The 26,005-nt window shown below is 35.6% G+C and overlaps 2 protein-coding genes across 2 annotated transcripts; one reads left to right on the plus strand and one right to left on the minus strand.

Moving 5' to 3' along the window:
• Positions 1-2,561: 2,561 nt before the first annotated feature.
• On the minus strand, positions 2,562-14,700 carry ScsbetaG (Succinyl-coenzyme A synthetase beta subunit, GDP-forming). The gene is made up of 4 exons (XM_089642897.1): positions 13,929-14,700; positions 10,701-10,856; positions 3,094-3,328; positions 2,562-3,009 (listed from the first exon to the last, which is right to left on the minus strand). Exons 1-4 carry the CDS (start codon positions 14,598-14,600, stop codon positions 2,816-2,818), a joined length of 1,257 nt encoding a protein of 418 aa, XP_089499023.1. The 5' UTR covers positions 14,601-14,700; the 3' UTR covers positions 2,562-2,815.
• Positions 14,701-15,405: 705 nt separating this feature from the next.
• On the plus strand, positions 15,406-19,852 carry LOC149414895 (uncharacterized). Its single transcript, XM_089643199.1, has 4 exons — positions 15,406-15,693; positions 15,774-16,762; positions 16,962-17,261; positions 18,927-19,852. The coding sequence occupies exons 1-4, from the start codon at positions 15,550-15,552 to the stop codon at positions 19,234-19,236; spliced, it is 1,743 nt and encodes a 580-aa protein (XP_089499325.1). The 5' UTR covers positions 15,406-15,549; the 3' UTR covers positions 19,237-19,852.
• Positions 19,853-26,005: the final 6,153 nt, after the last annotated feature.

Below are 26,005 nucleotides of genomic sequence, written 5' to 3' on the forward strand. Positions count from 1 at the left end.
CATATTACATTGGTTGTATTTGGTTCTTGAGGTTTGGGTAAACTTCAAACAGAAGTTGGTTTATTTGAGGTAACAACTGTAAATAACCGTAACATTTCAGTTTAAGTGTCAAATAGTGACGACCTGACAGAAATGAGAAACAGCTATCACAAGGAACTTTAAAATGGCACAGGAACAAAATTATTTTACATAATTTTCAAATATTTCACAGAAATTCTAATGTAAAATTGTCAACAAATGACGCGTCATCGCCGTTTTGTCTTTATAATTATATCATAAAAGAAAATTAACAATGTTTTCGAAAAAAAAATTCAGCTTCACAAATCCTACGATTATAATTTCTTGCGATATTTGCGAGACGGCGCTAGTTTGATAATACACAATGTTACATTTGAATTTCTGTGAAAAACCACAACCCAAGTATTTCAGTATATCTAATAATATTATTTGTTGTAGAACAAAAATGCAAACAATTCACTTTGTAGGTATTGTTTGTTTGCATATTGTTACAGCCCGGCTTTTTTATATTTTGCTCTACATATTGATAAACGTATTTATTAACAGATTATTGCCAATGTCTTTTTTCTTAACGTACATTACAGGTGCCGATTTCTAATCCGACTTTGATATTGTAATAGAAAATTACACCTACAAACATACACTTATTATTTTAATGATTTCAACATAAAATTTTGGAATTTTTTTGTGAATGTTTGCATTTTACAATGACATTTCAATTGAACAGAGTTCACCAATAATCGTTGATTCTTGGATGAAAAGGGAAAGTTTGTCACAATTCTAAGGACGAGTTGTTTTGGAGAATTTGAACATTTCATTTTTAAGTAACTGTGAAAGATTTTTTCAAGTTCTGTTATTATTTCAGTTATGTCAAGCAACTAGCCTATCATGCTATATTAACAGAACTTGAATAGGACTTTCACAAAACCCGAAAATGAATGTTGAAATTCGATGAATTGTTTATTTCCCATTCTTATAGAAAGATTGTCACAATTCTAATAGAAAGAATGTCACAAATATAAGATGTTAGAATAATAAAAATTTTAGAAGAATGCCACAAGCATTCTTCTAAATAGCACTCACTAGATCGATAACTTCGGGCTTTTTCTATGAAACAAATTGGTCCTAAAAAAGCATAGATATGCCAATATGTAGACAGTACAATTCTCATTCGGAGCCTACTTATTATACAATGGATTATATTATATTGGATATCGATTTATTTCATAGACTTTCAGAGTTTTTCATTGGTGGATATAGCTAGGCAATCATATGACATCACAATATTTCAGTTTCAATTTTCGATCGGAGATATACCCCCCTGACCACAAGTCTAGCAAAGTCACGAGTCTGGGATGTTACAATTTGTGTTGACGTATGAATAGCGTAGAAATTTAATAAAATGGAATTAAATGTATCGTTACTACGGCAACACCGATTTAAGAACAAATTATAGCAGATACAAATGTGGGGTTATGGTTGACACCCAAATTTAACAATATGACAGGAACAACTGCATAAGTTAATTAATTTAAGATGAAATAAATGGTTTCTTTGATATGTACATTTCAAAAACACAAAAAAAGCTCTTCCATGTGATTATATAGATCTTGTTAACCACTCGAGCGATTTGTTGTTCCACATTATTTAATTAATATTAATATGGAAACATATCAACTGCTTACTGCGGTTTGTAGCCAATGTATTCACCTAAATTTTGCCGTTTATCCTATATTTTTAGGTTCCATAAAATGGCACATTTTACAAGTGATCACGCAAACTTTTTTGAAAATTTGCCAAAAATTGCTCGAGTGATTGTGTTAATTTTTTTTTACTTAGAATATGAATTATTATCTCCTTCAGTAAGTCAACCGCTTGATGACAATGGGAAAAATATTAACTTGGATTTATTTATGTGGTGTAGCCATTTAAAACCATTTAACCACTCAGAACATTAGAACGTCAAAAGACGTAAATATGATAATAGCGGTCAAGACCGTCTTTTCACGTAAACGCGCGGGATTTTACAAAAATTGATTTATTTCCATCACTAGTATACGGATTCCCATGATTTAAAAAACAGAGTATCGATAATGAATAACGCTACGCGTCTGTATTCAAGGATATCTATGGAACGTAGAGGTGCATTATCTAAGCCGATTGAATCTTTCATCTTGTTCGTTCATAATTTATTGCGTTTCTAAATAATTTATTAAAAATATTTTAGTTTGGACGGTTAATATTTTGAGGTGACTAATAGTTTTTAATTATATTTCTTCAATATATAAAGTGTTATTTCTTTATGATACTCAGAAAAAAGTACGTTTTTCAAGGCTTTGAAATAATGGTAAGCGATTTTTACACATTTTTGACGTTTTCATAAAATGTATATTTAGAAACGCAAATATTTACGTATAACAACACAATGCGATAGTGGATTTCATAATCTTTCCAAAACATTTTTTAGAATGAGGCTACGTTTCCCAAAACGTGAGTCATGAAGCTTTTAGCAAAACTCGTAAATAACACAAAAATTATCACGTTTTGACAGTTCTCAAAGGAACACATAATAAATAAAAGTCTTTGTCTGAGAGGTTAAACGATCGCCCTACATTTTTTTCTAGACTGACAAGACAGACCGAGATAGTGAATATAACAGGATATGATAAAATAATAGTTCAGGTTACATATTTGTTTTGTTACTTTTCTACAATGTTTAATCGCTTTTTTTCCAGGCTTTATTGACCAACTGCAATTTGGTCAGCCCTTTGCGGCCATGCTACATGGGACTGTTTGTTTAGCGTTTGACAGCTAGGGCTGCGGCCTGGTCTAGGTCCGGAGCCTCAAGCAGGGGCAGCTTGGAGTCCCTCAGCAGCTGGCGGGCCTCGCCTACATTGGTGCCCTCCAGGCGCACCACCAGCGGAATCTTCAGCTCCATGCTGCGGCAGGCACCGATGATGCCTCGTGCGATGGTGGCGCAGTTTACGATACCTGGAATCGAACAATTTATAATTTATCTACTGATTAAACGATTGAATGCTGAGCTCCCGCCAAATACAGACTCTCCATACATACCTCCAAAGACGTTGACCAGTATGGACTTGACTTTGGGGTCGGAGGTCAGCAGTTCGAAGGCGGCCTTGACTTGTGCCTCGCCCACGGAGCCGCCAACATCCAGGAAGTTGGCCGGCCGCCCCCGGTTCAGGGTGATGATGTCCATGGTGGCCATGGCTAGACCGGCGCCGTTCACCAGGCACCCGATGTCACCGTCCATACCGATGTAATTGAGGTTCGATTTGGCTGCCTCCACCTGGAAAATAGATGTTTTAAACATTCTGTATCCAAGCAATATGTCCTCTATACTCTTTTTCTGTACTGGCAATCTCTGTTTCCCCCTAGACATGGCAACATCTTCCATGTCAGTTAACCTCTCAGGTATTTTGAGATTTTGGATTTACTTAGAAATATGCCCGGACATTCGTTTTCAAATAGATTTGGTGTTTTTTAATATACATATAAATATTAATATTGTAAAGCAAACCTAGCAAAAAGCGTATTTTAATAAAATAAATTAACCAACGCCATCCAAGAACACGTAGAATATAACGAGCGTCGCGTTTAACCTATAATATATACATTTAACCTGTAATATATACAACGAGTTACGAGTTACGTCCGGCAACGCGCACGCAGTTTCGTTGCACTCACTTAAATAACTAACTATTATATTAAATATGTTCAACAAACAATTGATCGCGATTCTCAACGATTGCTACGTGCAATTAACATCTATGAAAACTAAAAATATCGATCAAACACGAATAATTCGTCAGTTATCCGACGAAGTTACGTTTCAAAATAATACGATTTCGCGGCTCCTTGCGAGTATTGAAGTATTTCGGAGTACCGACATTACCGACGCTAGTGATAAGGTAATCACGACGCGATCTAAAACAAAAAAGAACGCAAGTGAGAATCGTGATGCTGTCTTGCTTCAACCCGAAGTAAGTAGCGGTCAGCCTGTTCCATCCAACGGTAGTGCAGTTTCGGCCCCCGTTCCCCCCGGCCCCGTGCCTGCCCCCGAGCCGACAAGTGACAACGCTACGGGCGACGAGCAAGCCCCGCACACCCGCCCGCCCCTGTCCTACAGTTCAGCACTGAAGAATAAAAACAAAGTTCTCGTCACGGGAACCAACGACACGAGCGCTATTAAGGTAATACCGAAACAGAAATTCTTAATAGTTTCGCGACTAGATCTTGGCACAACTAAGGAGGAAGTGATTGCCCACATCAAAACGAATGCGGATTTAAACTGCAATGCCGAAAAATTCATGGCTTTCTCGAAAGAATACTCCACTTTTAAAATCGGAGTTAACGAGCAGAACATAGATTTACTACTAAAAGAAGAACTATGGCCCCGAGGAGTGGTTGTCCGTCATTTTAGATATTATAATAAACGCATTTCAGGTCAAGAAAACGCGAAAAAGCCGACCGAATCAAAATGACTGCTACTATACAAGAACGTGCGAGGACTCAGGTCAAAGATGAATCAATTTCTAGAAAATGTTCTTAACCAAGAACATAAATTCATCGTGATTACGGAGTCTTGGCTAAACGATTCGATATTTAACGCGCAAATTTTCGACAGCAGATACACAGTTTTCCGAAAAGACAGAAGCACTCAACAAACACGAGGTGGTGGACTACTGCTCGCTTTACTAAACGAAGAAAACATGCGAGCCGAACGACTTTCCCATCTGGAAACGGGAGACGAAAATTTATGGGTCAAAGTCACAATTCAAGGCTTATGTTTATTTATTTGTTCTGTTTATATCCCACCCAGTTCAAAAACGCATATTTACACGACTTTTTTCGAAACTTTAATTAGTAACTTAACTTACCTTGTTGATAAAAAAATCTTAGTGATTGGTGATTTTAACATTAATTCTTCACAAAATCCACGTGCAGTGAACACTGAACTTTTATATGTTATGGAACTTTTTCAATTGAAGCAGTTTAATACAGTACTTAACTCATGTAATCGTACTTTGGATCTAGTATTAAATAACTTTAGTATGTTTACAAAAAAATCCGATTTCTGTCTTGTTCAAGAAGATAATTATCACCCGACACTTGTGTCAGAAATTAGTCTTGATCATGACAGACCGTTGAAAAGTCGTTGTTTACATTCAGAAAATAACTTTCGTGGTTGGAATTTCCGCAAAGGAGACTTTGAGAAGCTGTACAGCCAATTGCGTGACCACAATTGGCTGGCTATCTTGGAGATCTCCGATGTTGACGAAGCAGTTAAATACTTCTACGATACCCTATACGCGTATTTTGACAAATGTTTTCTAAGAAAAAAAGCGCCGCGAAATGAAAACTATCCTAGATGGTTTTCGCGTGAGATTATCGGGGACATAAAGACGAAGCTTGTATACCATCGACGGTGGAAACGATCAGGTTTGGATAGTGAACACGAGTTATTCAAATCCTATCGTACAAAAATTAAACGTAGCATTTCAATAGCACGCAAAAAATATATTGTGGAGGTAGAGAATAATGTTAAACACAATCCAAAGTCATTTTGGAAATATGTTTCTGACAAAAAAAATGACAGAGGCCTCTTAAATCATATTATTCTGAATGATTGTACTTACAAAGGAACTGACGTACCGGAAGCTTTCGCAAAATATTTCCAATCTGTCTATAATCCAGAAAAAGCTGATTTTGATTCTTACGTACCAGGACAGATTGGATTGACAAAAGCTCAAAACATATCTATAGAAAACGTTAATAACATGGATTTCAGTTTAGCAATAAGAAAATTGAAACCAAAAACATCATTTGGCCCTGATTTCATTCCACCCTTCGTCATTAAGGGTTGTTCTGAACCACTGTCTAATCCACTTCTACATATATTTAATCTTACGATTAAAAACGGAATTTTTCCTAAACTGTGGAAGCTGTCAAAAGTTACCCCTCTACATAAAGATGGTGACAAGTGTCAGGCAACCAATTACCGTCCTATAGCAATTCTTTCCGCACCTGCCAAGTTATTCGAAATAATTATCCACAAATATGTATATGCCAAGGTTGAACCATTCTTGATCGAACAACAACACGGATTTCGACGTGGCCGATCAACCACTACAAACTTGATGGCATATACTGATTACGTGGCGAGAGCGCTCGATAATAATGAGCAAGTTGACACGTCATACCATGACTTTGCGAAAGCTTTCGATAAGGTTGATCACTTAGTGCTCTTAAGTAGGCTTGAAGAAATTGGTTTTTCCGAAAACTTAATAAAACTCTTTGCTAACTATTTAAAAGAAAGGGAACAATTCGTTTCCTATGGTGGTTTTAACTCTAACGCGTATCCTACAAACTCTGGTGTGCCGCAGGGTTCCAATTTAGGACCCTTATTGTTTCTAATTTTTATAAATAATATTCGGGGAAAAATCAAATTCGTACGTTTTTTACTTTTTGCAGATGATATTAAACTGTTCTTAAGAATAAGATCATTAGAAGACTGTAAAAAGCTCCAGGAAGATATAAATGCAATTATTGACTGGAGTATTGACAGCAAACTCGGTTTCAACTTCCAAAAATGCTCAGTTATGTGTTTTACGAGGTCACAAAAGATCGTATATTTCAATTACAAAATGAAAGATACATCACTGAAGCATACGGTGACTTATAAGGACTTAGGAATTGTGTATGACGCTCGCTTAACATTTCACGCTCACATTGAAAAGATCTGTAAATCAGCTACAAGAATGTTAGGTTTTGTCATACACAATTTAAAGGAACTGACAAACCTTGCAGTCATTAGGCTGCTTTACTTTAGCTTAGTGCGTAGCATTCTCGAGAGTGGATCTCAGGTATGGGGGCCAGAGGACACTGTCTATGTACTAATGGTCGAGAAAATACAAAAGAAATTTTTACGATACCTCTATATGAGAGAGTTTGGTTTTTACCCATGGCTGTTTCCAACAGCATTTATCTCTGGAATGCTGAATATCTGCAGCCTTAGTTCCAGACGGGACGTCGCATTATTGTTGATGGCTTACAAGCTTCTGAATGGTTTAGTATCAATTCCAGACATTCTGTCAAAAATAGGACTTTATGCCCCGGATAATTTCACGAGAGGCCGCCAACACAGGCTTTTAATTCTTCCCAGGTCCAGAACTAACTTACCAATGGTGATGCCCCTGGGAAGACTCACTAGGTTAATTAACTCCCTTCCAGCTAACTTGGATATTTTTCATATGTCCTACAACGACTTTAAGCGCGAAATATTGTATTTGTTTTAACTGTATACTTATGTATAATTTTTTTTCCATATTTTGTTTACCGCTTTTGCATATGTTTTAACTGTATACTTATGTATAAAATTTTCTTCAATAATTTGTTTACCGCTTTTGCAATGTATTGGTTTTTGTACTGTTTTTGCAAATAAATAAACAAATAAATAAACAAATAAACATATTAAAATTCTTATTTCAAATCCAGAGGATTTTTCACGATTTACGATATCGCTTACCGGTTGTTTTTTCTTGTAATAACTTTACAATTACCACTTCATACCATTATAATTACACAAAAGTACTATAAAGATGATTGTCATTTCACTTTTTATCATTTCATATGAAAAATTCAATTATTTTATAGTGCATGGTAAACTTTTAGATGCAAGTACGAAGCGTAGTGTTGCCTCTTTGTAACCTTGTTTAAATTACACATCTCACTGTAGTAAAAAGGTTTGTCTCAGTTTGTACCGTAAAGCACAAAAAATACCCGTTGGGTTAAGCCCTTTCTCCCACAGGGATTCGCAATATCCAACACTCAACGATTCAAATATCTTGGCAACAATCGCCATACATTTGTGCGGAGGTTTGTACACAGGCACACGTTGCCTACATATTGTCAACTTGTCGGTGACGTCAGTATCCTGCGACCAGCCGTGCGAAACCTGTAGAGATGTCGTACGTACATCGTCGATGAAGAATCTGTCTTCTCACAGGTCATGTGTGAAAACGATAAACACACGAAGATACTAAAGCGATGATGTCACATACGACCTACCTCTAAGAATACTTTACCTACCTCATTTCTAGATAAACAAAGTCAACATACTCGTAGATAACAGTTTAGATAATAGGTCATCTGTTAAAATATAAAAGAGTCCATTTATCATAATAATGTCTGTCTGCCGCGATTAGTACTTATTACAGTGATTAATCATTCGTGACATGAATAAATATTGCTAGCAAATATAAAAAGCCATCCCAATAACCGGACAAGCGTCCAATTGGTAAAAACGGCGAATTATAGTGTTAACATATCAATTATGCCAAAAATTAAAACAAATATTTCATTGCTGTCGATCTTTGTTAAAATTTTCATTTTAAGTTATTCTAAAAACATGGCAGAGTGAAATGAACAGAAACAGTTGCTGGAATATACAAAGGAATAATGGAGATATCCTAAATCAACAATAATGAACCTGAAAAGAGTGTTAAATGGTCAGCTCTAGTAAGTCAGAAGGCTGTACCGGTAAGAGTAAGATAATCCAATCCGTCAGTGTACAAAATGCGGCACTCGAATCTACGCACGCAGCAGACTACTGAATTTACTGAACCAGCGAATTACAGAGCTTGATATTGGGAGGCCGGATAGTCGGATTTTTCCTTCCCAGAACTTCTCCTTCCATTCCCTAAAAAGACCCTCCACACATCATCCCCTAAGTTATCAGGAAATCGAATGGCGGATTACTGAGAGAGTAACACAAAATTTCAACATTTATTTTCGGGTTCTGTGAAAGTCCTATTCAAGTTCTGATATTATACCATTATAGGCCAGTTACTTGACAGAACTTGAAAATTTGAAGAATTGTTCAAATTCACTGAAACAACCCGTCCTAAGTACAAAGACAAAACATTTATTATTGACTGGAAATTAATTAATTAAGGCGATGCACTACGTCATGTAATATTTTAAATTGAGCCGCTATCAATAAAAACCCTTACGTAGATGGCGATAATTTATGCAAGAAAAAAACATGGCCAAAAAGTGCCTTTTATTTTATTTTGTCCATGTTCAGGCATAAATATTTAATTTTTTTTCGATCATTTTATAAATAACTTAATTTGCCAAATTATACAATAAAATCATAACCGAAAATGGGTTCGTAAGTAGGAGATTTTGAATTTTAAAGCAGTTTTCATAGGCCTTTACATTATTTTTTTCTGGGCTTATAAAAAGACTTATCTAAAACATACTCGATTATTTCAAAGGCCAAGATGTATTCTACTCGCAGTATTTAATTAAAGTATCTGAAACATTTCTAGGCGACCAAATTTTCAAACCAAAAACACATGATTTTGCATTACTACGTATGGCATCGCCTTAAGAGGAAATTTCACTTGTATTCAATCATTATTTTATTGTTTTTTACACCTTCAGAGAATATAAGTCTTTATAATATTATTTGTTGTTCATTGTGGTCTAAATAATTATTGCATAACATATCTAGTTAAAACATCGGCTCTTATTGCTCACAAACTTCATCAAGGTTAATGTTTTAGCCAGTAGAATGTAGTTAGGTTACCTTTCTCAGAGGTGAAGCAGATTTTGCCAAGGTCAATGATAAGCCAATAGATTGGGTGGCATTATTTACAAACCGACGCATAACTTTCATTGGGGGCTTTTAAAATTCTCACGGCGATGGCAGTGGCACACGGCGTCTCCTTTCTTTAATACGTGTGAAGGGAAGCAGATATACGTACATCCTTTGTTTCATTTTCAACAACTCTTTCTTACACACTAAATAATGAGCTGCAGCATTATTGTATAAACTAGCTGTTACCCGTCACGCGTTGCTGTGGCTTAGTCTGTCTGTGCAGATATAGCAACAATAGCACGTTTTACTTTTAACTCCGACAATTTTTTTTAAAAATATTTTTACCTGTCACAGGTGAAATCTATACAGGGTGTATCGGCACTAACCCGACAAACTTTAACCAGCTATTCCTTAGCACATTTGGAGTAAAAAATGTTATGGGCACTTTGCTGTCCCGTAGCATTTTTTTTTCAATTAAAAACAAAAAAATTAAAAATTTCCACACTACATCACTGTCATTGGCATTGCTTTTCGTGTTCAACAGCTGTTATAAGCAAGTATGTCGAAAAGCGTCTTCGCTCTTTCGCACACACTAAATAATAATAGTTGCTAAATAACGAATGGTGCCGTGCCATTTCGTTGTGATTGTAAAAGTGCGCTAATATAGGTACACACATACATTATTCAACGGAATTCGAATAAAATATTGCCAGGTGGGGTTTCAAACTTTGACAAAGGATAAAACAGTGGTGACATGTGGTGAAAATATGAATAATAAATTTTTTATTAAAAAAAAACGTTACCGGACAGCAAAGTGCACATAAGATTTTTTACTCCAAATATGCTAAGGAATAGCTGGTTAAAGTTTGTCGGGTACGTGCCGATACACCCTGTATAGATAACGTAGAATTTTAAAAGTGCCCATTTGCTCTCTGCCACTTTGACAGTTCGTGCAGTCTGTGGTCATAGCTCGGCGACATTAAGCATGCTTTCATGCCGTATCTCCCTCTGAGTATATATTATCTGTGAGCTCATAGATAATCAGTTAAGTTACCTCTCTGGGATCGCTCTCCGACGTGTCGTCCATTGCGAAGATGTCGCCCTGTCTGAACTTGGCGTTGTCGTCAAAGTTGATCTTGGCGTCCACCGAGATCACTTGACCGTCGTCTGTCTCCACTAGCGGGTTGATTTCTAGCTGGACTGCATCTACCTGGAATTACATCATATTTATCACATTTGTAGACATTATTATTATTATTCTTTAACCCCTGCAGCGTTTTAGGGTCATATATTAAGTAATTCAACCTTTTTTTCTATCATGCGGAAAAATTTAATTTTGTCTGGAATGTATAGGCTCAATGCAACTATTTTTTAGCTCGTATAGCCATTTCAATAATGAGCTATAGACTTTTGAAATATCAATTTCTCAGAATGAAACGAGATGTCGTATTCGTGTTTTTGTTATTTGTTTTTGGGGTGTTATGCCGTGTTGCGCTAACTCCTTCTTTAGCCAACGTTTCGGACAGCATTGCAGTGTCCATCATCACATCACACATCTGCCCTGCAATGCTGTCCGAAACGTTGGCTAAAGGAGGAGTTAGCGCAACACGGCATAACACCCCAAAAACAAATAACAAAAATACTTTTGACCGTGAAAATCTTAAATCATATTTGTCGTATTCGTGTTCCATATTTTTCAATGGTTAAAAAATCAACCTGTTTAACTATAAATTTTAAACTATAATATATCTTTTTTCCTATTGTTTTACTGAGGATTCAATGTTCCTCCCCGTGGAGTGGCTCTATTAAAATTTAAAAATAAATAAAAATTGTTTGACTGAGAATTGAACATTCCTCCCCAGGAACTGGAGTCAACACCGCTAACACCTAAGCTGATTCTTAATTGGATAGTACCAACATTTATTTTGTATATTGACTACTGTAATTTTTTAAATATTATAATGTCATCCAAATTCAATGTGTGTGTGTGTACTTTGCCTTTTACTTTGCCTATGTACGAAGTCATTTGGAGTTGGCATCAGTTGTTTGGTCTCCATTTTACAAAATCCACATAAACAAAATCGAAGCAATTCAAAACAAATTCCTCAAATATCTTTGTTACAAGTCATTTGTAAGATTTAATAATTATGCAGAGGCAGCTTCATACTTTAAAATTGATTCACTGAGTGTACGGAGGCATCATAAGGATGCACTATTCCTGTATAAAGTAGTTAACAATAATATTCAATGCCCAGAGTTGCTAAACAAGATTCCATTCAATGTACCTGCGCGTTCAACACGCTCTTGTGTCCTGTTCAGGGTTGATCAAAGCAAAACGAACTCTAAGCAGAATTCTTGCCTGAACAGACTATGCAATAATTACAATAGCGTATTATCCAAGGTTGATATTTTCAGTTGCGAACTTACCAAATACAAGAGGTCCATAAAAGAATATTTCTCTGATGGTTTGTGAATAATGTTTATGTCTCTATTGTTTATATCTCTATTATGATTTGATTTATACCTGCAACCTCTCTGCATGGCTATAAATGTATTGTTTTGTAAATTTTTCATTTTATATAATCTTTGTTTTGTATAATTTATTTAAATAACTTATTCCATATTATGCTGTCTCAGTTAAAGTCACAAGAAGAAAATCCATAATTAGTTTAATTTTACTATATAATACTTATGTACAAACTGATTAAATGTAAACTGTCGATTTCCCAAAAATGAATAAATAAATGAGTACATCAAAAGCTGAGAAAATGCATTGCCATCGACATTGAGTTTATCTGCTGAGTTTCAGCTTGATCGAATGTCGAGAAGTGGGTTAATTAATAGATTCTTGAAAGTGGTTAATTAACCACTTTCAAGAATCTATTTCATTCATTCGATTAAGAAAACAAAATTGAAATTCAAATAGGTGAATTTAAAAATTAAAAACTTATGTATGTTACGAGTAATGTATCTTTGCTAATCTTATTAAAAACAGAACACTTATTTTTACATAAAATAATAATAACAATTAATATTAAAACAACTGCAAATTCATTCATTTGAACGTAAATATTTACTGCATAAAGATTCCAACTGTTTAAACAAAGGTTACGGTTACAACTGGAACTCGAACCCAGATCCTCTAGTCTTTTTGGGACACCTTATTACAGTGTGTAATTTTTATCACCAAAATTATTCCATGCATCCCTACAATCGACTCACTTTCATAAACAACTGCCACAAAAAGCTTCAAAAAATTAATAATAAGACAACAGCAGCAACAAATTTCCAGGAACCTAAACAATTACCTGGGCCTGGCTAATGACTATTGCGAAAATATATATTTTTTAAATCATATTGTCTTACGGCAAATAGGTCCGGCCTTGTGTGGGTGCAATCGCAGCAGCCAACATGTCAAGGTGCTAAGAAGCCAAGGTGCTGATAATACCCAACACAGCGTACAGCGCTAGGAGCCGTTTCACTCAAGGCCAGCCCAGATGGCAAAACACCATTTAGTAGGAAGGACAAGGGAACTTACTAGTTCTTCAGAGCATATTCTTTTAAAATACCGGTTTATTATTAGACATGTTGACACAAAATCACAACCGCGCAATATTTTAGACAAGGCACCATTGTAGATAATAGAAACAAGGTAGCTAGATGGGCCATAAACCATTAATCGTATTAAACCGTGCGCACAATTCATTTTGTCAACATTGTTCACCCATACTACTTCTAATCGCATCTACGCACAATGCCGCTCCACTTTTGTTTCTACCTACACACAGGACTAAATCGCGCCTGTGTTAGGTTATTATCAGCGCCTTAGCTACTAGGCAAGAAGTAACTTAACAACTTAATTTGTACAAGAAACAACAATTTACGTCAGGGGAGATGGAAAAAACCTACACAAAATAAGTTAAAAGTTTGCAAATATTTTCTTAGTTTCAACATAAGTTATTTGTGCGTATTTTAGTTGAAGCAGAACCTTTCAGCAAACGTAACTTTATAATAACAAAATCCAACATGGCGGCAAAACATTTTTGACAGAGGAAATTTTGAAAGAAATAGAACTTTAATGCATCTTTTCCCATCTCCCCTGACGTAAATATTTGTTTCTTGTAGTAATGTCGAAACGAAGTGTTATATTAATAATTTGTGCGTTTGAAGTAGAGACAGTAGAATACAGAGTAGGGCAAATTTACCCTTTCTTTGTATCTATTAACCATGGTAGGTATGAATAGTTTTTCATACAGTTTAAAGTTGCCTAGAATAGACTCACCTTCAAAAACAACTGCCACAATTTCTTCACCTCATCTGCGCACTTTTTCTTCAGATCACCATCAAACTTCAAGAATACCGCTACCTCATCAGCCATGGCATCCGTCACGCCTTCAAAAATATCAATCGGAATAGTCTTTAAAAGCTCTGGGGTCAGTTGAGCTACAGCCTCGATATCCACACCACCAGCGGGGGAAGCCACAAGAACTGGCCCATTATGCTGTCTATCCATTAAAATACAGAAATATGTTTCTCTGACTATGTTCACACTCTCTGCTACCATTACTTTATGAACTAAGATGCCATCTTTCGGGGTTTGTTTAGTTATCAATCTATTCCCGACCATCTCTTTGGCGAGAGAGAACACTTTGTTCAAGTCTTTAGTTATGTGCACGCCACCTTTAAATCCATTATCGAAGGTTCCCTTGCCTCTTCCTCCAGCCAGTACTTGCGCTTTTATTACATACTCTTTGGCTGTGAAATCTTTTAACGCCGACCTGTCAAATTTATCGTCGAGTACTCTGAACTTTTGTATGTTTACGGCATGTTCCTGCAGCAATGATTTGCTCTGGTATTCTTGCAGGTTAAGATTTCTGACCGGTATTATGACACCATTTGGAGACAGTCTCTTCAGGAAGCTGCTTCTGATCAATGAGTTCCTTACGGCCGCCATGTTTTGATTATATTCGATATATTATTGAGGACAGAACCACACACAACAGTAGAGAAATGCACTAAATTATATTTGACAATTTGGCACTTTGATACTTGATTACGACGGACTTTGAACATGTGTGGAATTTGAAAAAAGACGAAATAAATTTGTGACAGATATCGAGATTATTGAATTTCGCTACTAAAAATATAGTTTCGCTGCTGAATAATTAAATAATTGTGCAATATGTGTAATAAAATTTCTATTATTAGACATTATTTACCTAACAAACATACTTTTAGGCTCAGATTATGGAAATTACTTTTTGTTTCAACAATTACTTCATGAAACAACTAATTACAAGCACAAAACATTTTTTAAGTTCTTAGTTTGGATTGATTAAATAATTTAGATTGAAACGAATCCTTCGTAAGTGTCAAATATTACTAAAAATAACAACATGGTGGCAAAGGGATCGTTTTATAAGGTAAATTTTGAACTTTGATTGAATAAAAATAGAATTATAATGCATCTTGTACTATCTCTCCCGACATAAATACCTATTTCTTGTAGTAATTAAATTGAAACGAAGTATAATTTCCATAAATTGTACACTATACACGTTAAAAGTGCGGCTGTTAAGTAAATATTTTAAAACTCTATTATTGTAAGCCCCACTATTTTTTGACCTCATTTTGATTTATACCCTCATACATCAATTATTATAAATATTTTTTAGTTTTTTATCCTCGCTACCTAATAAATGTACCGAAGTGTTTCACCTCAAACATGGCAACTCCATTTTGACAGCAAAATAGACAAATGTGGCGCCGGTCGGAATGTCAGATGTCAAGTTCTCTCATTTAACACAAACATTGATTTTCACTTGAAATTTGAACATTACTTCAATCCTAAGACTGTGCCATTGTAAAATTTATATTTCCGTTTGGTGCAAAAGAATTTTAAAATGTCTGAGGACGTTATTTTGGTTGTTGATTTCAATTCGGTCTGCAGATTTTGTTTGCAATCAAATGGATCTCTCAGCTGCATATTCAGCGGCGAAGAAAACCCACTAGTTTCATCACAATTAGAGTGCTTCACTGATATAAGGGTATTAACATTATTTAAATCACTGCTAAAATTCCGTTTAGATTTGTAATAATTTCATTTATCAATGTGTATTTTTTTCAGGTGGTGCAAGATGACAGTTTCCCTAGCAAAATATGCCACAAATGTAGATATAAAATAGAATTTTGTTTCGAATTTCGGGAAATGGTATTACGAACACAAAAAGCTCTCTCAGACAATGTAAACAATGACTCTGAAGAAATGAAATATGATGTAGAAACGTTGGATTCATCTTTTGAGACAGAGAACGATGATAAACAATACTTAGAATCCAAGAAAAAGGCAAAGAGAACTGCAACACATCAAAATGCTTTTGAAGACTTTATGATATCAAATAAATTAGATTCTAAAACAGATATGAATAATATTTTCCTATTGCATCAAGAACAGCCATCTGATGAAGACAATATAAGTTCCCCATTGTGCGGAAACAGTTTCATAGAAAACTTGCAAGAGCAATATTTAGATAATAGTCTGTCTATGATTCAAATAAATTCCAAAAACAACAAACCTCGCCGCTATGAAAAAAAAATTAAATACTCGCCGTTTTCAAAAATGAAAGACTACCCATCCATGTTGACGGCCAGTCGAAGAAACCAATGCCTACTCTGCTTAGAAAAGTGCGATAACCCTACAAGTCTAAAAGAACACGTCAATAAGCACATGGAAGGAACAGAATTAGAACCGTATTATATCTTCGGCGAGAGGGATATTTCTTGCAAAGCTTGTCATAAAACTTTTGGATATAGATTTAGTTTTTTGACTCACCAAAGGGAGCATCTCGATTTGAAGCCGTTTATTTGCCATTTTGAGGGGTGTGGACTTGCTTTTTACTCAAATTCCTCGTTGCGGCAACACTTGCCTATACACGGAGATAAGAGGTTTATTTGTTCGATGTGTGCAGTCGGTTTCAAGAGGAAATCGGACTTAAAAGCGCATGAGATAATACATAAAGACGCCGGGATACTGTTCAGCTGTCCCATATGTAAACTGACTTGTAAGAATAGATTGACGCTCGCTGCTCACGTCAGGAAACATTGCAATCAACCGAGGTATGTTAATAACAAAATTTACACATCACTACTCCTAGGTATCTGAGCCATATACCATCATAGGTGAATTGAAATCTCTTCATCCTCTTCACATTTTCTCCATCTATTGGTGTTTTCCACGCTCAACGGCTTAATGTGTCTCCTGTGGTGGCAGTATCCCGTTAGTAGTCCTCAGGTTTAAATGACGATAACATTTCAGATTCAAATGCTCCAAGTGCCCCAAGAGCTACTTCTCCCGCAGCGAACTGGAGCGTCACACCAACATCCACACGGGAGAGAAGGGCTTCAGGTGTGCCGCCTGCCCATCCGCCTACTTCTCGCGCGCTGCGCTGGTCCGCCACGAGCGCGGCCACACCGGGGAGAGGGGTAAGGGCAAGGGAGCGCTCGGCGAGGGCGCGCACAGAAAGTGCCCGCTGTGCCCGCACGGCAACACTTTTGGGACGTGGCAGGAGTATAAACTGCACATGAAGGGACACAGTTCATACGACTTCCCATACAGGTTTGTATATTATTCCTTTTTTTTATCTTCATAAGCACACAATACCAGTTTTAAATTTTTTTTTCAATCTCCCAATCATCTAGAGCCAGTGCGACTATGGAACTAGACTGAAGAGAGTTGTGAGGGGAAAAAGATGGTGAAGTTGAAGGTTGTGAAGTACTGGTGATCTGGTCTTTCACCGGGTTGATACTGACTGTATACAGGGTGTATCGGCACGTACCCGACAAACTTTAACCAGCTATTCCTTAGCACATTTGGAGTAAAAAATGTTATGGGCACTTTGCTGTCCAGTAACATTTTTTTTAATAAAAAATTTACTATTCATATTTTCACCACATGTCACCAATGTTTTATCCTTTTTCAAAGTTTGAAAACCCGTCTGGTAATATTTTGTTCGAGTTTCGTTGAATAATGTACGTACGTACCTACGTTGGCGCGCTTTTACAATCACAACGAAATGGCACGGCACCATTCGTCTCATTTTTAACTATTATTATTTAGTGTGTACGAAAGAGCGAGGACACTTTTTGACACACTTGCTAATAACAGCTGTTTAACACGAGAAGCAATTCCAATGACAGTGACGGAGTGTGGATTTTTTATTTATTTTTTGTTTTTAATTGAAAAAAAATGTTACCGGACAGCATAACATTTTGCCCATAACATTTTTTACTCCAAATGTGCTAAGGAATAGCTGGTTAAAGTTTGTCGGGTACGTGCCGATACACCCTGTATAGTAGCCTCAGAGAGAGATCGTACGTGACAACGTCGTTCTATTATCTTATGTCTCTTTTGTTTTCATACAAGAAGGAAGAGGATGATCATCGATGACAAACTCTCTCTGGAACTACCTTATCTGGAGTTAATAGAGACATTCCTAAAATCCATAATTTCGAACATTGATTTCCGGCATTTTTACTATTTCCCAATTCTTTTCCGTATTTTTCATTTTGAAAGTATCTATCACTATCAGAGATGTGCAAAATGGGTACACAAAACCATTTGAAATGCAAAATGGAAATGGGTCAAAACTTTTCCATTTGAAAATGCAAAATGCAAAATACCTATTTTTAAAATACATTGAAAATGCAAAATGGTTTCTCAGGTGAAACAATTAAAATAATTATAGAATTTTTAAACAATTTTGTCATTTAATAATGGACATCAATATAGAACAAACATATTACATGATGGTAAATCCAAAAACACCACGACTACAGATTATGAAACCACAAAAAAATTGCGCGGGACTAATGTTGCCAACGTAAAAACATAGAAACTGCTATCTAACATTTAATATTACAGCGTCATGGCCATGTTCAGTATTTGAATCAGTATTTTTTGTAATGGTATCACTCAATTGCCAGGGCTCCTACCAGGGAGCAACTTGATAAATGTAAATTATCTCTCATAGCGAGGTTGAGGACCGACTGATATTTGGGGCTTATGAAAAAAAGATGAGTGGAGAAAGTAGGAAGAATGTTGCAAAAAAGCATTTAATATGGAAAATGCATTGAGAAAAGCATTTAAAATGCAAAATGGAAAATACCCATTTTGCATTTCGATTTGAAATGGATTTATTTGAAATAAAGCACATCTCTGATCACTATGCATAAATTGCTCCGTTTCCGTCTCTCCTCATAAGTTGCCTTTTACATTTTCTAGGTGTCCGCATTGTCAGAAAGGCTATTTCGTGAAGAACTCTCTCACGAAGCACCTATCCTTCTGCGGTTCGGATCCCGCCCTTCAACAACTGCAGAAACCGGACGAAATCGCACATCAATATGACCTCAAAAACACCACCTACGTTCGACTGCTGCAACCGTTGGTCAAAGAGGAAGAGGATGATGAAATCATGGATGGAGTGCTGCACGGAAGACAGGAGCTGGACAGCATCATGGTCAACAGCGGTAACGGGGAAGAACCGCAGCAGCTGTTTATTGTGGATATGATACAGGAACAGATAGAAGAATGATTCGTGAATTTCTTGTTTCGTCCTTACGACGCGTGGCAGGCGTATGTGGCAGCGTCGGTGAACCGAAGCTTACTTACTTTTAGATTAGTAGTTACTATTACTACAATTTGATTTAACCTCCTCAGGTGCGGTGTTATCACTAGATAACATAAAAAACTACATGGTATTATCAAATTCATTATTTCTCATTCGACCCTTCAGGTTTTTCAGTATTTTTGCTCAGTTTGCAATGTTTCTCAAGTATTTTAAATGTGCTATATATTTCTTATTATAAAAACAATTACCTTCTTACTAATAAACGTGTTTAAAATTTTACACAACTGATAAAAAAGTTTAAAAATTAAGAAACTACATAAAATTATCAACTATTAAATTGAAGAATCTTGTTAAAAACGCTTGCTGCATTTTTTACTCCAAGCGTAGACATTTTTTCACAGAACACGATATTTCAAAAATACATTCCTCTTATTTATGGAAATATAAGAAAATTGTCACTTTAGTTTTTATCTCGTTAATATGTACAATGAAAATTAAATTTTAAAGTTTTAAACTGAATGTTTGGCGCGAATTAGGAATTCTTCACTTTGTCTCTTTTTAAAATTTTATTCATGGCATCTAGTGTGTCCAGGGTATCCAGGGGTTAAATGCACAAACTTCGGAAGATGATTCTACATGATGGTACAACTAAAAACGATTAATAATATTTTCCAAAATTTCAACATGTTAAGGTAGTTTTCAGGTATAAAAGTTCTATGGAAAAATATTTTTGTGTTGTAAAAAAAAAACACAGAATTTCGAAAAAAGTTGTTCATCTTTTTTACTTCTACCATCATGTAGAATCACACCTCCCAAAGTTTATGCAATTTACTCACGTACACCCTGTATATTTGAGACAAACTGAAAAGAATATTATTAATTCCTCTTTCTGACGCTGAAAAAAATCACGTATTTACACATTGTAGAATGAAAGATAAAATACTTGTAATATACAGACGCCAGGTCATATTTGGCCGTAAGAGATACGAGGGTTAACAGCATTACATCGTAAATTATTTCCTTTCTGTGTAGAGTTAACTCCTCAGGCCTTTGGAACATTTTGTCAGAAGATCGGAGTGTTTCCGCTTTGCAGTAAAATCCAAATAAATGAAATATTTCTGAATGTGTCCAAATACAAAATTTTTTTTTGAAAGGTAATAAAATAGGCTTTCAAATTTTATTATTAGAAATAAATCTATAATTTTTTAAATATTGAATACTAACATAAAGTTTTTTTTTAAATGGCTCACATTACTTCTTCTAACTTTGTAAAATTACTGACACAATTTAAAAAATAAATGAAACATACACATTTTATTGGAGAAATGTATCACAAAAGTTATTGCCTCCTCACAAAAGTAAATTAACATTAGGACGGGTTGTTTCTCAGAATTTGAACAATTGATTTTCAAGTTCTGTGAAGGTTTTCTGTTATTTCACAAAACTGAAATCTTCTGAAAAGAACTTGAATAAGAACCTTCACAGAACTTGAAAATCAACTTTTAAATTTCATGAATTGTTCAAATTCTTTGAAACAACCCGTCCAAAGTTATTTAATTTTTTTCAAATTCAAAACCTTTGGTTTCATACAGGTGTACATTTTAATTCTTCTGTGGTTAACTTCTAGATTTGAATATAAAGCATGGTGTTTTCTCTTTCTAACATCGTTTAGATCATATTTCTCACCATGACAATAAAAAAGACAACGATTTCTATGCGACCATATATGAGCTGTTCCTAAAAGAGAACAAATTAACCTGGGGGTTAGTATAAAAATAAAACTTTACATAGGTACATTTAGAATAATGTAAGAGCCATTCTTTTGACCTGACTCAAAGTCTACTGTTCAGATTATAGATAATAGAAACAGAGGGAGATGTGGCATGGAAGCGTGCAGACTGCCGATGAGTTTTTTTTTGTTTTTTATAGAGCGGAGACAGTTTGCTTATAGTTCCCGTGAGCAATTAGGCCATAGGCCCATTGTACTATCTCCCATTGTACCTCATTCCTTTAACCGTCACCCGGTCGCTTTAATAAAGTTCACCAGGGTTGTCATTGGATATGTGGCTATGTCTTCTGGTTCCACAATGTGTCTTCCCAGGTCTCATCTCTCCTCTCCAATCCCCCTTGGTTCCCTGAAGGCCCCACGATGGAAGAGGACTTTGTCTCTCCTCTCCAATCCCCCTTGGTTCCCTGAAGGCCCCACGATGGAAGAGGACTTTGTCTCTCCTCTCCAATCCCCCTTGGTTCCCTGAAGGCCCCACGATGGAAGAGGACTTTGTCTCTCCTCTCCAATCCCCCTTGGTTCCCTGAAGGCCCCACGATGGAAGAGGACTTTGTCTCTCCTCTCCAATCCCCCTTGGTTCCCTGAAGGCCCCACGATGGAAGAGAACTTTGTCTCTCCTCTCCAATCCCCCTTGGTTCCCTGAAGGCCCCACGATGGAAGAGGACTTTGTCTCTCCTCTCCACTCCTGGTTCCCAAAAGGCCCCGGGCGATGGAAGAGGGTGTTTGGTGTCTAGGTAGAAACAAAGGCGGGGTGCTGCCGTGCGTAGTTGGATTCATAACCCATCTCCTTTGTTTCTAATATCTATAGAGCAGAATAATACAATATCAAGACTGAAATTCAAACTTCCTTTTAAGAATGCATTTAATGATCTCCATATTTTATTTTATTCATTTTTTAAATTTGATTGCACATTAAAATGTTTTAATAAACAATTCTGTGAACCTCAAAAGTTTTTCTTTTCTTAGAATTTGTATTTAACCAATTATTATTTATTTATGTTTTTATTGCTAACCTTAATTTTTTTACACATGCAGTTTATTATTTGCAGTGGTGACTCAAGTAACTCAGTTCTTCTAAAGGGATTACGCAAATATCCGATACTCGCGTCACAAACAACTTGTCACGTCACATCACTACTAAAATCACAAGACCCACGTTGCCACTAATTACTGTTGAAGTCTCAACTCAAAACTAGAATGCTTTTTTTTAATTTTTTTATTGTGAAAAACAGTTTACATATATGAGTCGTGTAATTTCTATACCCGCTATATCAACTTTCATTGATTTGGAGAAAACCGCAAAAAACTGTCACATCTCTAGCGTACATAAGTAAATGCATTAAAATTTTTTATATAATGAATTGGAGTAATAAAATTTCGAAAAGCATTTATTTTTCTATATATGTCTAGCATTAATTAAGTAATTTCGATAAATAAAATGGATAAAGCGGATTTTGATACTCACTTCGTGATATAGAGGCTTTTGAAAGTCAACTGAGCCGACATGGCGGGTTTAGAAACACACGCGTAGATCATTTTGACACACGAGCGTGGCATCAGAACGGCGGCCATATTGTATTTTGGCAAAATAACTGCTTGTGATTGGTTGAATCCGATATAGCGTGTTTTGATAGTAGCTTTCTGTATGATATAGCGGATTTGGTTTCTCACTCGCAGTTTTAACATGGTTTTTGGTCGTGATAAGGAGGGTTTTAAAACTCAATTTTAGGCTCCTCTTGTTGCTCGCAAAAATGTGAACAAGATGTCATACTCAGATCATTTTGTCAAAAAATCGGATATAGCGGGTATAGAAATTATAGGATTCATATAACCAATCACATTCCACAATTTGTAGTTAATAGCTTAATTATAATAAGATTAATTATATAATATAATAGGTACATTAATAATGACAGGTGCTAATGAATACCATTATTTCGCTCTTGAAATGATTGAGATTCAAATATGATTTAAGATTTTCACGGCCAAAAGTATTTTTGTTATTTGTTTTTGTTATTTGTTTTTCGATTGAAAAATGTCAATTTCGGAAGAAAGGTTTAATAATGAGGTCATTCTCCCCAGGGCATGATCATTGGTAGGTTGGTCCTGCCTCTAGGAAAAATAAACAGCCTGTGTTGCCTCGCTCTGGTGAAGTTATCGGGGACATAAAGTGACAATTTTTTCAGAACATCAGAATTGCAAATCTGCCCGTTTAGAAGCTTGTGTGCTACTAATACCATTGCAATTTTTCTCCTAACGTCAAGACGATTTAGTCCCAGCATTCCCGCGAGGAAATCCGAGGGATACAACAAAGGGTAGTAGCCAAACTCTCGCATGTACACTGTACAGGTACCGCATAAACTTTTTTTGCACCTTTTCTACATCATTTGAGTAGAGGGCATCATCGGGTCCCCATATTACTGATCCACTCTCGAGAATGCTGCGAACCAGAGTGAAGTGGAGCATTTTTATGACTGCTGTATTGGAAAAAGACTTTGCGTTGCAGATTACAAAGCCTAGCATTCGCATTGCAGAGTTGCACACCGAATCGATATGAGAACGGAATGTCAGGCGTGTGTCAAAAGTGATTCCTAAATCCTTCATTAGTGAAATATGTTTTAACGAGGTACCAGACATTTTATAGTTATAATATAGAGTACTCCTAGCCCTTGTATAGCACATAATAGTACACTTTCCGCTATTAAAATAGAGTTTATTTCGATTACTCCATTCTACGATTCCGTCGATATTGGTTTGTAAATGAGTTACAACCTCACTGACAACCAAACAGTTTCCAGTTTCTGTAGCTGTAATCTTTATATCCTGTCATTCTTTGTTGACTGTTTTGTACTTAGCACTGATCACAATGTGTAACACATCCAGTGTTACAATTGTGACACCATGTTTAAAGTCTTGACGACGTGAGTGGCGAAACTCTTAAAATGTCTGTGTACGAACCTTCGCACAGATGTATGGCGCTAGTCACCAAGATTGTCAGATTTGTGCCAGGTTTTTTTAAATGCTTTTTTTTTATTGATTACCGCACAAGAGTTCCAACAGCCGTTAGCCAGTGGGACTATGGCATTCCAAATTTGGGGAAAATTGTAAGGCTGAAGGAAGTGAGAAAGGAAAAAAATGGGGAAGATGAAGGCTGGGGAGTTAGGTTATAATGATTATAAATAAATGAACAACATACAATATTTAAAAACAATTAAAATTTGTAATTTAAAACAAACAATGGTAAGTTTAATACACACTTGAAAACAAACAATGGTAAGTTCAATACACACTTGAAAACAAACAATGGTAAGTTCAATACACACTTGAAAACAAACAATGGTAAGTTCAATACACACTTGAAAACAAAATAGGACAAAAAAATACATTAAAACATCGTATTTTATATGGTAAATATAATATGAAAATATTTCATTTCTAAACTAACACTTCGAAAAATATTTATTTTTTGCAAAGTTGAAATGGAAAAATAAAAACCAAAATAAAGTTTGACAAATTGATGTGAAATTAAAATGTATCATTTCGATGGCAACACAGAGTTACTCACTTTGTCTTGTTCAGAAGTATTGCGCCGCTCACTCATTTCAAAATTTATATTTTAATTGAAGAAGATGATAATACTAATAAATCTAAACGAAACATGAAACAGAACAAGACAAAGAAAAATAAAAAATAATCGGTCGCAACTAGGAATTGAACCCAGGATCTCTTGCAAAGATATTAGAAGAACGAGATATGCTATGTTGGCCGCCGGACCGTAGGCGAAGTACTAACTAATTAGGGTACTTTGAATACTATCGGGACGTGTACGCACAGAAATCTGTTCTATGTATTAGTGCGGATTCCTTAGCGTAAGCGAAGGTGTGCAGTAGTATTGGTGAACAAAACCGGCGACACTGGGCAAAACAATTCCGCACAGTATGAACTGCTCATAGCACATCTCGTTCTTCTAATATCTTTGATCTCTTGCCTTACCAGGACAGGCATCTTAAACCACTGGACCAATGGGACCTATTTATTGTTCTGTTTCATGTTTCGTAAAGATTTATTAGTATTGTCTTCTTCAATATATGGATTTTACATTACCTTCAAAATAATTTAATAAGAAAAAGTTGTTCCTTTATATTTTAACGTCTAATAAATTGATGATTTGATACAATTTATAAAAATAATATTATACAATACTTGCTGACGTGTAGAATCCTTAGTAGATAGACATTATACCATTATAGACTTTTCTGTAGGCCTTTTTAAGGTGTATAATTCCATCCTACATTATTTTCATGTATCTCATAAGGTTTAGCCAGAGTTAGCAATGTAAGCGCCCGAAAATATTTTTTTACGATTTGATTACAAAACATCGACTTTTTTCTACTTTCTATAGATATAATATGCATGTATTATATATATAAACCTTCCGGAAGAAATTCTCTAAATGATAGTGAAAACCTAATCAAAATCCGTTGCGTAGTTTAGAAGAAATATGCGCACAAACAGACACACGCGGAAAATGATTTTATTTTATACTATTTAGAGATTAAAGATAAAAATTTTAGACATTCAAAAGTATGCATTCATGCAATTAACGTAGTTAACTAAATAAAATAAAATTTCATATAAAAAGTCTTACAATTTAATGATTTTTTAAAACGCTAATTTCTAAACACCGTAGGGCAAGCTACTTGCTTTTATCTTTAAACCATCTCGGTATTGACATTTAAATGATTGCTTCATCTTTTAAGTACCGTAATACGGGGTGACTTTTGAATTGGGGGACTAATGACTTTGATCATCGCGGATATCAGTATAATACTCTCTACCATTTAGAAATTACTCGCTTCTTTTTAAAGATTTTTTTTTCTGGCTTCATTACATACAATGACACTTTGAAAATATAGTTTGGTCAAATTAGTTGGTTTCTAGTTACAC

Source organism: Hesperophylax consimilis, chromosome 19, assembly GCF_061612785.1.
Source record: "Hesperophylax consimilis isolate HC1 chromosome 19, BYU_Hcon_1.0, whole genome shotgun sequence".
Classification (NCBI taxonomy): Eukaryota; Metazoa; Arthropoda; class Insecta; order Trichoptera; family Limnephilidae; genus Hesperophylax; species Hesperophylax consimilis.

Bases quoted from the DNA above. Each gene is read 5' to 3' on its own strand.
- ScsbetaG (XM_089642897.1), bottom strand. From the start codon at position 14,600: ATGGCGGCCGTAAGGAACTCATTGATCAGAAGCAGCTTCCTGAAGAGA. The intron at 10,857-13,928 runs GTGAGTCTATTC...ATGTAATTCCAG, and splicing joins TGTGGCAGTTGTTTTTGAAG to GTAGATGCAGTCCAGCTAGA. The intron at 3,329-10,700 runs GTAACTTAACTG...TCTATTTTCCAG, and splicing joins CGGAGAGCGATCCCAGAGAG to GTGGAGGCAGCCAAATCGAA.
- LOC149414895 (XM_089643199.1), top strand. From the start codon at position 15,550: ATGTCTGAGGACGTTATTTTGGTTGTTGATTTCAATTCGGTCTGCAGA. The intron at 15,694-15,773 runs GTATTAACATTA...TATTTTTTTCAG, and splicing joins AGTGCTTCACTGATATAAGG to GTGGTGCAAGATGACAGTTT. The intron at 16,763-16,961 runs GTATGTTAATAA...ATAACATTTCAG, and splicing joins AAACATTGCAATCAACCGAG to ATTCAAATGCTCCAAGTGCC.